General features: G+C 39.2%; 1 protein-coding gene across 2 annotated transcripts; it reads left to right on the top strand.

The window, feature by feature from the left end:
- Positions 1-898: 898 nt before the first annotated feature.
- Positions 899-14667, top strand: basp1 (brain abundant, membrane attached signal protein 1). 2 transcript variants are annotated; one of them, XM_027020866.3, is made up of 3 exons: positions 899-1073; positions 12460-13047; positions 13571-14667. In XM_027020866.3, exons 2-3 carry the CDS (start codon positions 12474-12476, stop codon positions 13573-13575), a joined length of 579 nt encoding a protein of 192 aa, XP_026876667.1. In that variant the 5' UTR covers positions 899-1073; positions 12460-12473; the 3' UTR covers positions 13576-14667. The 2 variants fall into 2 exon arrangements, with proteins under 2 accessions (XP_026876667.1, XP_026876666.1); XM_027020865.3 differs by having other exon boundaries at positions 901-1073; positions 12460-14667.
- Positions 14668-16642: the final 1975 nt, after the last annotated feature.

Below are 16642 nucleotides of genomic sequence, written 5' to 3' on the forward strand. Positions count from 1 at the left end.
TAAGGATTAGGTCGCAGCCTTAGATATTTATTTTTCTTATATGTAGTTACTTCTATAACACACATACGCAATGTATTTTGCAACCCTATTTTCAGAGCAAAAACGCGTCTAAGAGGAAGAAAGCAGTTATTTTGTTGTGCCTCATGAGAATGGGCCATCATGATTTAATTCATTATACTCCCTCATTTAAAGTAATAGCTTGTCTAGTGCATTTGAGCTTGATTATTTTAGGGTATAAAATATTCTGTTTGATTACTTTTTAAATAGAATTAGATTTTTTCTCCGTTGCTTGAGCATGAGTAGCAAAGATGCTAACTGCGAGATTATAACACCTATTTATCTTTGTTCTGCTCTCCTTTTTTTCTCTGCATCTCTATCCTTCATAATCTCTTTCCTTGCCTCTTCTTTATACCTTGCCACATTATATCCCCCCCACCACAACAACCACCGCCACCACCATCAACAAAAAGGTCATTCGGTTCACTACTGCAGCATCGTCGGTATCCAGCCAGGGGGCGGGAAGAGACTGCTCAAGTACAAAGCTGAGCCTGCGCGACCATCCTTTGATTCACGCACGCTGCCACCATGGTAGCTGGACTTAGGTTTTAATGCATTAAAGACAGAATTTGATTGACTACACAGAGCAGGAGTAGAATTTGCCACATGGGTTACTAGGTCTGGTCATTGGCAGTTATATTTTATTTTAGATTTCTTTTAGACTAATCCTAGTTTTAAAATGTTTAAGGCGCGAGAGAAAATGCTAGTATTGTTGATCTGTGTTAGATGTGCCCTGTCCCAGCTGGACAAGCCTCCTAACCGCCCCCTCAGCACACATCCACCCACCCCCATCGCCTACCCCAACCCCGCGGCTCACTGCGCGTCCGCGGGGCGAACAGCACCCCCTACCCACCCACCTCCAAGCGCGAGAGTGCGCGCGCAAAAGAGAAATGCAGCGCGAGCTTTAGAGTGGACAGCACGAATAAGCACATCCGCCGCCACGCGCACGGGGAAAAGACGCCAAAAAGCGAGCAGATACTTCAGAAAGGGTCGTCTAGGAAAGACCACCGCCGACGGTAAGATTCATCCACACAGTGTATTAGAATCCTCATGGGCTTTTCCCCCCGCGTTTATGGTGTTTCTGTCAAAAAAAAAAAACCTCGAGTCTCAATCGAATCCATTGGAACCCAAAAATACACAGCTGTGAACTGGTATGTACATAAATTTGAACGCATACTTGAGCGGCATTGCAAACCAGTGTTTTATTGGGTGAAGGGTATATTTATTATATTGCACGATGTAGTTGAAAGATTTTGTAATTCATGCTCATAAACTGACAGCAGAGAGGGGCGTGTACGGAGCAGGCTCGCGCCGTCTGACAGAATGTATTGTACTCGAACCGAATATTTTAGTCGTTATTCAACCCTTTTGGGCTTTTTGTAAAACGTATCTGAAAACTAACACAAATTTAATATATTATGCAAGAACACATTGCATTTTAATCAGTTCTAAATTTGATGATTTTGCGGAACCGTACTGTCTGTAAAATCGAAAGGTGTTTAATTGTATAAATTGTATGAAGTTAAAAAAGAAAGAAAAAGGAATAAATAAATCATTGGAATAAGTGTTCATCCTCACCAAAGCCTTTTGTCTTAGAGTGGAGGTGTGACACATTTTGCACACACACACACACACACACACACACATACACACACATACACACACACACACACAAACAAATGCGTGTGTGTGTGTGTACACACACGCGCACAACATTGTATTTAGTGGTATTGTATTGTCTATTAGTGTGTGTTTTATGGAAAGTATAATTTACAAATTAATGATTCTTTCTAACAATCAAATTAGTTGGAATAATTGTGCTTTAAGCGAACTGGTTGCAGAACGGTGAGGTTTTGTTGTACAGTTATACATTTTTCTTTCAATTACATCAATAATTGTCTGAGCCTTTGTTTCATCGGGACGCATGCGCAGTAGATATAGGGTGTGGATGAAGGATTGATTGACTTTTTCCTCAAACGATTGGCGCCTAATTTATAATTAGGACGATCTTGCCTTGATATTTAAACCCACAGAAAATTAGCGAACTTTAGCGCACTACAGATCCGACAATTGATACGATGCGTGCTTACATAGATACTGCAGACAATCATTCTAATGGCCAAATGCTTGCGCACGGCTCCCGGTCTGAGCGTGGAAATGCCTAGCGCTCTTGCATGCATTACAAACGCAAGTGGCAGTAGAGTATGTCCTACAGACTAATGAGTCCCCCAGACTCAAACCCTTTAACCAATCCTGCGATCATATTAGCTCACAGATCATATTTTTTTTATCTGAAATTAGGCGAGACTGGAAAAAAACGAAAAAGAAAGCACGGCATGAACAATGGAGGAGGAAAAATGGGTATATTGTCTGCGGCGCTTCACGACTCAGCTCGCAGCGCAAAAAAAAAACCACACACACACAAAAAACCGTAAGATAAAGGGAGTCACATGCGCTTCCACCTGCACGTTAGGAAGACAAGCACGGAATACTTAAACAAGACACATTCGCAGAGTGCCCAGAATCGCCTCATAGTTTGATATGGAAGATAAAACCGAAATTTCCGGTACTGGGTGCAGATGTGTCGTGAAGGAAACCTTTTCCAGTCGAATTCACTGTATTTCGACCTGTCCAGGTTGGCTGTCGCAACAAAACGTGCAGTAAAAAATTGCCAAATTAGTCATTAGTCGTATCACGCTCTGATATATCACCCTTTGATTTAATTAAAACAGGCCTGGAAGCGTGCGCGCTGGGTACCCGAGCAACAGTTTTAAAAAACGTAAAATGGCGAATCAGATTGACAAATCAACAGATTGGAGGCAAAATGGCGAATTTCGCAGAGATAATTCAATGTGATGTGGACATAACAGTCTCATGCAGATAATTAATTGGTCTAAGTGTTGCTGAAAATTGGTAATGGAGACAGAATTCTGCACTGAAACCATGTTTAGCAGTAGCCTGATACCGCATCTTCTATTTCACTGCACATTTTTGTGGGATTGTATTGTTTAGGTTTTATCTGTAGTTTTGGGATTCAGCTGTATTCTAATATTAACTTATTACATTACAAGTCTTAGTCTACTATTACTGTTTTAGTATTTCTGTTAAGAGGATGGTGGTTCCTAGTCTGACAACTTTATTTGTATAATAATGGTCAGTAGCTTCTCTCAGTAGGGTACATTCAGAGCATACTGGAAGAAAGAGTTTATTTAATTCATGGCATTGTCTTTCAAATGTTTCCTAAAGGTCTACATTACTGAATCTATTTTATCAGTATTAAAAATACTTTTTACGTTAGACCACAATCCGAGTCCCTTGTCATAATTTATTGGTCCCCAAATATACTATTATTGGATTTCCACGAATCAGGGAAAACCAGTACAATGAGCCAGAATTAAGAGAAATTATGAAAGTTTTGTATTAATCAGTTGTCTTTTATTTAAGAGAAGCGTAAAGAAAAGCCTCTTTAAGGTCACACTAATCAAAAATTTATATTTTAATTCTGGCAGTTGGCCTTGGAATGTTCCAAAAAAGAACCTGTGTGTATGGGGGAGAACATTCTAGACTTCCCAACAATTACTTCAGGTACTGCACTCCAGCCTAATGTCTGAGTTTGCAGTCTGGATGCTGAGGAGGGCAGATTGAGGCTTATTGAACTGGTTCCAACAAACTCACTCTATAGGCAAACTGCTGCCCTGTACAGTACTTTCCCTATGCTGAACTAATTCTTACAGTGTCCAGTCTAGGAGTGCATGGCATAAACTAGACTTATATGCATACTAAATTAAGTGTTCAATGAGTTATGAATTCAGCTTTGCTACAGATTTTATGTCAAATCTGATTATGTAACTAGCCTCATTGAAACCCACCATAACTTATGGCTGAACCAAAACCCTATATTAGAGCTGAACAATGTGAATCTGAACAGCTGGAAAATGTTTTCAGAATGAGTGCTAGACTTTGATAAATGTCTGTTGAATTTGGGACACAACTGTATTGACTTTTGATCAACCAGAGTAAAACGGATTGCGATTGGTCTACACCAGTTTGGTAGTACAAAAATTCAAGACAATATAACACACACACACACACACACACACACACACACACACACACACACACACACACACACACACACACCACTCTGAGAGAGAGAGTGAGAAAGCAAGCAAACCTAGAAATGGTAGCTATAGCTTCTCCAGAAGAACTTCATGGTGAAATTTAAAATGGTTCCCTATTCAGCCTGTTTGCAGAGCATGCAGAAATACTTTTATTGGGATTGTTGACTGGTGTCTGATGTGTGACAGTATAGATTTGACCACTGGAACAGAGAGAAAGAAAGAAGAGAGGAACTGGGTGAGGGGAGAAAGTAGAGAAGTGATAGAAAAAGATGCGGCTATGAGGGAGAGAGGGGGAAAGAAAATGCGAGAGGAAGAGAGACAGGGAGGAAATAATAGTTAAAGTTATGCTGACAGCTTGAGAAAGCCTGAACACCAAGAGCTCTGTGTGTGTGTGCACTTGATAATTTGAGATGAGTCGCTAAAGTGACAATTAAATCCAATATATCTTATAAAGACTTGATTATCCAGTCTTTACAGAAGACCTTACAGAGATATGTGCATGTGGAAGTGTGGGTGTGTATGCAAATATGTGTGTGCTATAGTACATTATATGGTGTGTGTCATCATGGAATTATTTCCATCCAGGAATCACTTGGATGATCAAGAATCTTGAGCCAGAATAGCAGCTGTCCTATGGTTCCTACGGCAACAGCCAATTAGAAACTAGAGTCCCACTGACCCCACCTGTCTACTGTGCCCGCCTCAGATGTGTGTGTGTGTGTGTGTGTGTGTGTTTGTGAGGTTAGAAAGAGAGAACGAGGGAGATTGCTACACTAGTATTCAAGTGTATGTTCATGTGTATGTGTATGAAAGTTAGAGTGTGTGTGCGTGCGTGTGTGCATTTTGCTATCTCTATTAGGATAAAAAGTGTCAATGGAAAAAACTGGCTATCTTCTAAATGAGGAAGAGCAAAACACAATTAAAGAGATATCTGGAGATATCTAATATGCAAAAATCACAAAAAAAAAGAAAAAAAAGAATTGTGTTTCCATACATAGTTTGCATAATCAAAACAGAGATAGCATCCTGCCACACTAACAGTTAAGGTTCTCTTTGGGTCATCATGTCATTTTTATTTAATATTATATTTATTTTATACAATTGTAAGTAAAAAAAAAAAAAAACAGTGTGCAAGTTTTTTAGTCATATTTTATTGCAAAAGTGTGCAACCCTATTACTAGAGATATGCTGCCTTTGAAAGTTTAGTTCAATCCTTGCTCCTTGCAGACATACTCATCTTTAGAGTTTAGTTACAATACATCTATACTATAGACAATGTACTTTATCTGATCAAACTCTTTAAGAGTATGATATATTGGGATGGATGTGTCCATGAGGTGTGTTTCACATGCATGACAGGGGAACCTGACCGGGACTTGCAAAAAGATATGGTTCTTCTCTTTCCAAGAGGCATTGCTTGTACCAACTGGCAATTCTGTCTTTTGTGTTACTGCAAGAGTCAAGAAAAAATAGCCACTTTTGCTTTGTTCCCGGGACTGTGTGTATAATTCTTCATGGAGATCATGATGGTGTTTAAACATCAGCAATGATTTACAGCTTTCCTTGTAATGAACACCGGCTGCATAAGCAGCCGTGTCCATGCATGTTCAGGACTGCTAAGAATAAGTGGTCAGTGTGAGTGTAAATTTAATATATGTCTGGATGTACTATAGTCTGGCATAACGGAATATCTTTTTGATACATCTTTGAATTATATATGCATTAGCAGAGTTCAGTAGAACTTAGACTTCACCTTCAAAAGGCCAGCCATGGTGCCTGATTCAGAGTTTTGTGAACGTATCTGAAAAATGTGAAACATATATATGATGTATTCACTGGAAAGAATGGGCTATTATACACAACCTGAACACCCAGCTCCATCATTAATACACTGATCCCAAGACGCTGCCCAGGGACTCATACCACTCATACTCATACACCTCAGATCAAGACACAGGATATCATTTTAATATATTTTTGTGGAAGCTTGTGGTGCTTAGCCAGAATACTTCATCTCTCTCTCACTCTCACTCTCACTCTCTCTCTCTCTCTCTCTCTCTCACTCACACACACACACACACACATGCACAACAGGAAAATACTGTAAATATGGGAAGTTTTTGTATTTCTTTTATCTGCCATTTTTTTCATCAAAAATGGTGACAGTACCCTGAAAAAAAGGTGCGACAGAATACTTAATATACACTGAGATTCTTGTAACAAAGTAACAGTGAACATTGTAAACATTGGTTGTTTAATGACATTATATTAAGTATATTAGGTAGATTTAAAGCTAACTATACGGTCACCCTAAGACATTTTCTTCTGTGCCTAAACAGTGGATATTCCTACTATATCAGCTTACAGAGTGGCTCGGGTATGTCTTTCTTTCTTGTGTTTATGTTCTGAGCCATGCTGAAACATCCAGTCTGAGAGATGACTGTATACACATGGAATATGTGTGTGTGTGTGTGTGTGTGAGAGTGAGAGAGTGAGTGCGTGAGTGTGAGTGTGTGTGTGTGTGTGTGTGTGTGTGTGTGTGTGTGTGTGTGTGTGTGTGTATGTGTGTGTTTATGCATGTATCTGTGTGTGTGTATGTACTGGAAGACTTTTGTCAGGCCAGAGTTGTCATGTTTCTCAGGCACTGTTCATTAATAAACCACTTCAACACTCAACAGGTTCTGGAACTTTCAAAAACATACAAACACACAGATAATCTGTCTACCTGTTATTCTCACATCTTCTTACTTTCTAAATTACAGTCAATGCTCAAGTATTTATTTGTGCTAAATCTCTCTCACTTATACTCTCGTTATGTAGTAATCTCCTGAATGGAGAAATATGCAGACATGTACACACACAGACACACACACACACACATACACAGACACATACACATGTACAGACACACACATTTGGGAGATTTTACTAAAAATGACATTTTACAGATGCTAAACACTCACTCCATTACAATGCATATAACTCCACATTTCAGTCCATGAAAGGAACAATGTTTAGCTGATGAAGAGAAAGAGGCATATAAGAGTGAACAGAACATTGACATTAGCAGAGAACAGGATGCCCAGGGCTGGAACTAGGAACTAATGCACTAGCTCAGATGCGACTCTAATTCCTGGCTTAAACCTGTCTTAAAACTTGGCCATATTGCAATGGGTCTGTGTATTGTGTGATATTCAAGCTAAGAATTTGGAGGGGTATTAGGGAGTATTTATTTCCAGCAGTGCACTATGAACTATCCACCTCCTGCTGGTTTTGATTATACCTAATGTTTTGCTGGAGAGATGCAAAACACACACACGCGCGCACGCACGCACACACACACACACACACGCACACACACACACACACACACACACACACACACACACACACACACACGTACAGCAATGTACATACACATACAGCAACGTACACTCAGAGATATAAAGCGTCATATTAATTACAAAAAGATGTAATTAATAAGCATAAATCATATTTACTCTCATTCATTCACTTCAGTCACACAAATGCACATTCTTACAATGCAGGTGCCCTCTCAGTAACCCAATATCTAATCATATTAGTATAACAAACAAAACAAAACAAGGAAGATAAAAACATTTCTCTCTCCTCACATATTTGAACGTCCTTGAACATAATCCACATTGAGTTACTTGATAACCTGTCCCTCTGTTTATGCAGAGGCCTACCATGTATGTGCATGCATGTACATGTTTGCGTGTGTGTTTGACAGTGTACAAAGGTGGGCCAGGTGACTCACTAATCAAAGTTTAGATATGGTTCAAAGAAAGGATGAGAAGGAAGAGAACCAGAGAGAAAGAGAGAGAGACTGACCAAGGGAGAATGGTAGTTTAGTGGAATATGTACTTCGTCGTTCATATATGCTCATATAGTCAAAGCTGTTTTTGGTCTGCATCAAAGGAAACCACTAATCCGTCAGCATGCTCAGAGTGTCTTCTACTCTCATCTGCTCATCTGAAGCGCTGTTCTGTGCATCTTGATTTGATGTAGAATGTATATGATGCAACTTGTAGTAGCACACTGCAGTGCTTGGTTCTATGCTAATGGATAATACATACTCAAGAGCGCACAACTTAACAAAATAGATTTAGAAACAAATTTGTTAAATTAGTAGCACAGAGATTCCCAATGGGATTTTCAACTTGGAATTCTTCACTTTCTCCTCCATATGAAAACTGTGTGTGTGTGTGTGTGTGTGTGTGTGTATGTATGTTTGTGAGTGCATGTTTGTCCTCACACTCACCATTTTGATTGATAGTCATTTCCAGTGGACAATTTTACACTGTACACTTAATTTGGAAATTGATCCATTAAACACAGATGAATGTGAGAGTGAGTGGGTGTGTGTGTGATGGGGTGTGGGATGTACTAAAATTGGCATGCGAGTTGCAATACTGTAGAATACTCTCGGGGGAACAGGGTTTCTGACTTGAAGATGCAGACACTTGCACAATTAACACAGATGCTTAGTTTTTGTGGAGTGAGGAAAGTTGTGTGTGCTAACCCCTGTTCTATTGTTATTAATTTTGAATTGGATCAAGTAGGTGTAGATGTGTTTCTCAGAACTGCATCTGTAATGATGTTTATGGTATTTTGGGGGGAGATAAAACAAATAAATGTGTAGTGCTGGGAAAAATGAATGCATGATAAAAAAAAAATTCCTCTACTCAGTTTACTTTATCATAACATCTCAGCTTAGTTGAATAAGATTACATGAAATAGTGAATTTGTGTGACATGACTCCAGTCACCCAGTTTAACAAGTTGCTCAGGCAGACTATCTTACACATTTTCAGATTACAGAGCTGACCTCTTCTTCATAATGTGACTTGCCAATGAAAACAGTTTCTCACTGTTGAGGCAAGTATGGCCATGTACCTTTGTGCAATACAGTGAATGGTGATATTGGTTAGCTTAACTGTTGTCACTTTGTTGATGGACTTGCCCTGGCTGCAAACTGCTAGTGTAGTTTGACAAAGGTCGCTATAAACAGTCTCAGTGCTACCATCTTTATTAACATCAGCAAGGATGTTCTTTGTCTGAAGGTGGTACTTCAGACTTGTTGTGCTTGGTAACTTGGTAATATGATTAATTTGTGTTAAAAATATTGTCACATTTTCAGATTAATGGCAAGCGTTAACATGTTAACACTGATAGCCTTAGTTTAAAGCTAACTGTGATTTAAGCACCATCCGCTAGCTATGAAGGAAAAAAAACCCCATCATGGCTGAAGAAATAGGATAGCCAACATTTATCAGTATTGCAATAAATATCAGTAAATAATTTCATCCATGCATATTTGTCAGAGGGAGATACAGTATAAACTGTGTCTATAGGCCCTGGACAAGTAAAACCATCTTCTGTCGTCTTGTTTGCCATCAATAAAACCTGGTACAAGATTAATTTGAAGCATCAATGGTATGTCAGCATTTGACATTCTTTTGAATCTAAGTTTACTCTTATGTCAGTGTGGTAAAACTATATTAAATAAATCTTTAAAAGTCACATATATATATGTCTAAAACAGGTTAGGGTAAAAAAGCAATAGGTTATTAGCCTAAGTGCTATTTTCTTTGATGAAAAAGGTGGTGTGACATTACATAGGCATAAGAATAAAATTTCAACCATATTATTTTATTTGCGCTGAACTGAGTAGAGTGTTGAATGAGAAAGGTCATTTTAAAATCTGTGTATGTAAATGTCAGACCCTATGACTTGTTTCTCTAGACTCCAGACGTTTCTTGTGGCATTTCCTCCCAGCATGTATTGCTTCTGTTATAGACCTACCTGTGATTGTGCCAGATTTTCTGCTCTACTTTCTCTTTTCCCTGCCCAGTTCTCTGTATGTGTGTGTGTTACATAGGCACAGTGCCCCATGGGGCAGACACACACACACACACACACACACACACACACACACACACACACACACACACACACACACACACACCCTTTTACCAAATAAATTGTGCTCTTCCTAGATAAATGCCTTGTTATCTAGATGTGTATCTCTGTCTAATGAATAACATGATCAGTAATGATCAAATATTGATAGGATATAATCTTGTGAGACACCACATTGTTTTTTGGAATTTGACATCACTGTGCCCCTGGGGCTCAGAAAGATCAGCTTAATTACCTGAGACACACACACACTCACATATACTGGGAGGGTTCCAAGGTAAATTTATTTTATAAAAGGTTTGGGATGCTCCTTTTTCACTCAAACACAATCACACACACACACACACACACACACACACACACACATGCACGCACGCACACACGCACGCACACACACACGCACACACACACGCACACACACACACACACACACACACACACACACACACACACACACACACACACACACACACACACATACACACACACTGACCCAGAGGCCAAGAGATGACAGAACAGACAAGACAAGCTTTCACTCTTCCTCACATTTCTTTCCCTCCCTACCTCCACCCGCTGTCTCTGTCTTTCTCTCTCATATCTCTGTTTGTCTCTATTCTTCTGACTCTGACTCATTATCTGCATTTCTCTTCCTGTCTCTGTGAATCTGTCGTTGTTCCCCTATCTCTCTTGAGTGTAATCTTTAGCTAGATAATATGTTCCACTCTAAGACACAGGGCACATAAGGATTGGATTGAATCAGCAGCTATTAGTAATGCCTGTAAACATGACAAATATCTGACCCTAGATCAAGGCTCCTAGCTTTGTGAGGTGCATCCAATTTTGCCTCAATGCTTCCTTGTTGCATATCCAAAATGGACATAGGAGTCAAAATGCATGGAGTTCAGGATGCTAATATATTATTTGTAACAAGCTCAGTGCAATATTCTCTCACATAGCACAACAAAAGGTCCTTTTTTGTTAAGCCCTATCCTGCAGTGAACTCTCTTTTGGTGCACACTAGTCTCCCAAGGTAGTTCAACTCTGGATGCAGGCCTCTGTGATGGCTTCCTGCTATGACCAACACAAACACTTGTGCAATTCTAAATATAGATTTGAAAAAGGGTGTGATTCCAGTATGGTTTACCTAATATGGATGTAAATGCTCTGAAAAAAGCTGACACAGGAATTGTTTCATTTTGGATCCAATGTATTGGAGGTTCTTTTTTTTTTTTTTTTTTGGTGACTTTGTAACTTCCTTTTGCAGTATATGAATCAAAATAATCGAGCCAAAGTATGGTCTCTATATATATATATATATATATATATATATATATATATGTAATGAAACAATATGTATGACTTGCTACCTTGTTACAAGTATTTGTAGCAAGAAGATATTTGTAGCAATAATGTCTCTAAGAGTACAGATGAAAAAATATGGGGACATTTGGCTTTGGGTTGTGTACACACATGCACAAACATATACACATATGCGTGCACACACTCACACACACATGCACACAAAGCAGCAGCAGTGTGATGCTGAAATAGCACAATACTGTCCCAAATGGTGATGGAGGAGACTGACTCCATTGTTTTCTGTATCACACACACACAGACACACACACACACACACACACACACTCACAAATATATACACAGTCATACATTGCACTAAGCAGAGTGTGAGCCTCCATTGTCATATTTGTTAGTTTTGTGAGTGTGTTTCTTTTAGTCACACATACATTATGTGTATCTGTTTGGCATATGCCACTCACAAACGCAAAAGTGTGTCAACACACCACTCAACACATTTCCTTATATTCCTTATATATACATTCCTTATATCCTGTGTAAATACAGAAACACATTTATCACTACATATAAAAGTATTGTCTTTATGTGAATATATGTGTGTATATTCACACTGTGAATAGGTCATGTGACTCTGGTTGCTGTGGTTACTGCTCTTCTTGGGTTCTTGGCTTTGGTCTTTGTGTAGGCTTGTCTCATTGTACCAGTAAATTAATCCCAGCAAGACTGGCTTACTTTCTGTTTTCATATACATGCTATAGGGCTTTATAGATCACAGTGACTGCAAGAGAGATTCAATGACTCTCAATGACGCTCCTGATTAAAAGTGTGTAACTTGAATTTTCTGAATTTGTTATTGGTTCAAATCAAATCAATTCTTGGACAATAACAGTACATATTTGTATCAGTTCCAAGCTCCAACAATTTATTTGTATTGCACCTCTTTGTAACATGCTTTGTAACATGCTTTCTTCAGATCCTTTATAGTGTTATTCATATCTTTTCATTTCTGTGCATTTTAGAGGTTTGAGGCACCATGGGAGGGAAACTGAGCAAGAAGAAGAAGGGATACAATGTGAATGATGACAAGGCAAAAGAGAAGGATGCCAAAACAGAGGGAGCATCAGCAGAGGAGAGCGAAGCTCCTAAAGACAACAAGGAGGAAGCACCTGTCGCCACGGAAACCACCGGGACAGCCAATGACACGGCGGCAGACACGAAAGAAGCACCCGTTGCAGATAGCAATGCGACTGCACCCAAGGAAGAAGAGAAGAGCACCGCCTCAGTGGCCAAAGAGGAGAAATCAGGTGCTAACGCCACGGCGACGTCTGATGCTAAGATTGCTGAGCCCAGCAAAGGGGAACCTGCCAAGAGCCCGGAAGCCCCACCCACCAAGGCTGAAGAAAAACCCTCCTCTGCTCCGGCAAGTGAGAAGGAGTCTGCAAAAGAGGCTACTCCTGCTCCGAAAGAGGCTGCCTTGGCAAAAGATCCTGTCCCTGCTGCTGCAACAGAGAGCAAGGCAGACACCGAAGCTAAAAAGACTGAGGCTCCGCCCACCAAGGAGCCCGCCCCTGCAGAGCTTGTAACCACGGAGACCAGTTCTGCTCCCAGTAAGGAGCAGACAGTTGCTGCACATGATTAATGGACACAGCGAAACAAAAACAGGAAACATAAATAACAAAAACAAATAAAATTAGTTAAACTAGCTCTGCCCCTTTCTAAATTACAACAAGAATAATTGATAATCATAATAATAATACTGGCTTTGACAACAAGCATAACTGAAAAATCTCTGGTTTATACTGAACATGATGATAGTGATGATGATGACTTTATGAGTGAGGTGCAGAGTCAGTGAGGATTAGTTATTGACTATAATGATGGTGATGAACTTTTGAGTCTACCTTACAGTAGATGGCGGAGATTATCAAGAGGTTTCATTTAGACTGATGATGATGATGATGATGATGATGATGATTAAGAACTTGGTGCTGCTGATTATTGTTGTCACAGTTATTATTGTTATTTAATCTTTGATACAAGTCTGAGTCCACCACCAGCTCCAAAATCTAACTCTCTCTCTCTCTCTCTCTCTGTCTCTCTCACTCTCTCACTCTCCTTTCATCCCTCCAGTGTGATGGAAGGGTCAAATGAAAAAGTGAAACTGGTTCTTTGCAGGCTACACACACAGTTCTCATCTGTCTGCTGTAACATCTTTCTCTTTTCGAGATAAGTATGAGTGTGTGTGCGTGTGTGTGTGTGTGTGTGTGTGTGGTGGTCTGGAATTCTGTTGGATATATTCTCTTTGCTGCTGTCTGGTTTGTGCTTGGTCATTTGCAGTGCTTGACGTTGTGTCTTTGCATCTATTCTCTAGTCTTTCCTGATTCTTCTCAGATCAATCTTCCCCATATTGATGGTATAAAAATCAATGTGTATAGCACAATGTAACAGACATACATACAGACATACATACACACACACCCACAGGGTGAGAGAGTCTGAAAGGTGTTAATGCATTACAGTGTATGCGTGTATTTTTCCAGTGTTGGTAAACAGTCTATTAGTACGATGTGTTGAAATATGTGTGCACGTGCGCACGTGTGTGTGTGTGTGTGTGTGTGCGTGCGTGCGTGAGTGAGTGTGTGTGTCTGTTTACATGGTTATGCATGGGGACACTGACAAAGCAGTGGTTGAAACCATGTCCATGTGTGAAAGAGGAGACAGAGTAAAAGAGAGAAAGAAAGAATGATAATGAGAGTGTGAGAGAGAGCAAGAGAGAGAACAACATTGTAAGAGAGGCAGAAGCAAAAATGCAAGACAGATTCAGAAAGTATAAGCTACAGAGCTACATTCATCAGACAAAACACAGCTCTCTCAGTGCAGTCTGAGAGTGCTTGTGTGTGTGATAGTGTGTGTGTGTGTGAGAGTGTTGTAACTTCTTGCATGTTGGTTGTTGAGTTGCCCTGTAGTGTATTTTTGGTTGCTGTGGAAATAATGTTGTTACAGTTGATATTCTAATATTCTATTCCATTTTAACAAATGCACGGTCACACCAACAGACTCTCTCTCTCTCTCTCTCTCTCTCTCTCTCTCTCTCTCTCTCTCTCTCTCTCGCTTTCTTTTTAAATATCCCTTGCAAAAATGAGACAGAAAGCAAACTGGGTGATTTGAGATTATATGTTCTTGTATAGATGGAGCAACAGTAATAAAATGTAAGAATCTGATTGAAATCCCTTGTGATCTCCTCGTGTTTTGTTTTGTCTGTGTATTTAATAATTAGAAGTATTTCTCTCTTCCCCTTCTCTTTTTTACACACACACACACACACATTGCACATATTATTGTATAGAGGAGTATCTTTCTTTGACTATTAACTCTATAGGAAAGTTACTCCTTTGCTGGGTTTAATAATGAGTTTTCAATAAGCATCGCTAAAGCTCCATGTAAAAATAGTTGACCTGGATCAAGCAATCCTTCGATGCAGGACTAATAGGGGTGTAAAATTAAACAGACATCACACTATACTTTGGACATGATGGTTCAGTACAAGTTTGGAAAAAGCAACCCCTCCCCAGTGCATAAGGCTAAGTTTCTTTTCATTTATATTGAATAGACAGTGAAAGTTTATTCAGCCTAGTGTTATATAGTCCCACCTGAGATAGTTGGTACAGCCTGTAGTGTATTAAGTAATAAAATGTAAAAAGTAAATACTTACTTTGATGTAGGTGATATATTTATGTGTTGCTGATAAAAATGCAAACGGTAATAGGTCAGAATTGACTACAAAACTGAAAAGCATCTCTTATGTAATTAAAGTACATAATAAAGAAAACATTTATATTTCAACATTCGTGGCTACCCTGTCAGCTGTTACATCTTGAGGGACTCATACTTACTTATTTTTATTATTTATTTATTTTTTCATAGTGATTGGTTGGTATAGTGTAGTGTGCAACAAGACTACCTTTCCTGTCAGAGACTGGGTTCAAGCCCCCTGTTGGCAAGATTCCTAACACTATGTTGTTGTCTCTTGGGTGGCCCATTCCATTTCTTTCCAACAATAACAAAAATGGTCATTGTTAAATGTAGATTAAATGGAAAATGTAACATTATATTAAATTATATTGATGTGAACATAAATGTGGTAACATCATATTTTTTTCAGTTCTGTCATAATTTTCAAAAAATGTTTTGTCTATACCCATTTATAGCCTGAATGCATTGCTAAAATAGTTGACGTTTTAAATCCTACACAATGAATACACTGTAAAAAATTAAATACATAACCACATACATGAATCGTCTTATTTAATGTTCTTTCATGCATAAAAACAAGCACACACAGAGTGTGTAAAACAACTAAAACACCAACAGATTGATTGGATAATTGAAATAGACACAATGTGGCAATATCTGATTGGCTAAAAGATGACCCCTCCCTGTGCACAGCAAAACCCCCACCCAAATGCATACCACACACAGAGACACAAGCAGTCACATACATACATACAAACCTATGCAAACACTAAAAATATCCAGAAACATAAATGTAAAAAATGGCTAGAGGCAATAATCCGAAATCTTGGATAGCTGCAAAATGGCTACCTGATATTTTGCTGGGAAGATGTGCATAACACACACACACACACACACACACACACACACACATACAAATACGCTCTCACTTTGTAGTTTGAAACTAAAATTAACAGTGTGAAGCAGGATTGGTGTAATTTACACTTCAGAGTCACCAAAGATGGCTTTACTGGAAAAAATGCAACCCTATGCCCCTCTCGCTCCTAGAATCCCCTGGAGGGAAAATCAGTGCCTGTCATTGGTTAGCTGCATCTCCATAGTAACACAGCTGTGTGTGTGCCAGTGCATCAGAGGCAGGTGTGCTTCCTCTGTGGGATCAGTATATAATAACTGTTATTCACAATGTAGTCATAGCTCCGCCCACACCTTACCTACCACTGTTTCACAACATGTTTTAATTAAGTAACAACAATGACAGATGTAGTTATTTGCAGTAACTGTATGTTTGAATCATGTGTGTGTTTGTGGAAATTTTATGTAAATCATCTGATAAATTGAGCTACTACAGTTGTCTTTCAGCGAAAAGACCTTTACTAGAGAAAAGACCTGTACCATTACCAGAGGAAAGATCTTTAAAAGGCAGAAACACAATTTTCCAATACCAGCTTT

Source organism: Electrophorus electricus, chromosome 11 (genome assembly GCF_041902795.1).
Source record: "Electrophorus electricus isolate QZ-2024a chromosome 11, ASM4190279v1, whole genome shotgun sequence".
Taxonomy (NCBI): Eukaryota; Metazoa; Chordata; class Actinopteri; order Gymnotiformes; family Gymnotidae; genus Electrophorus; species Electrophorus electricus.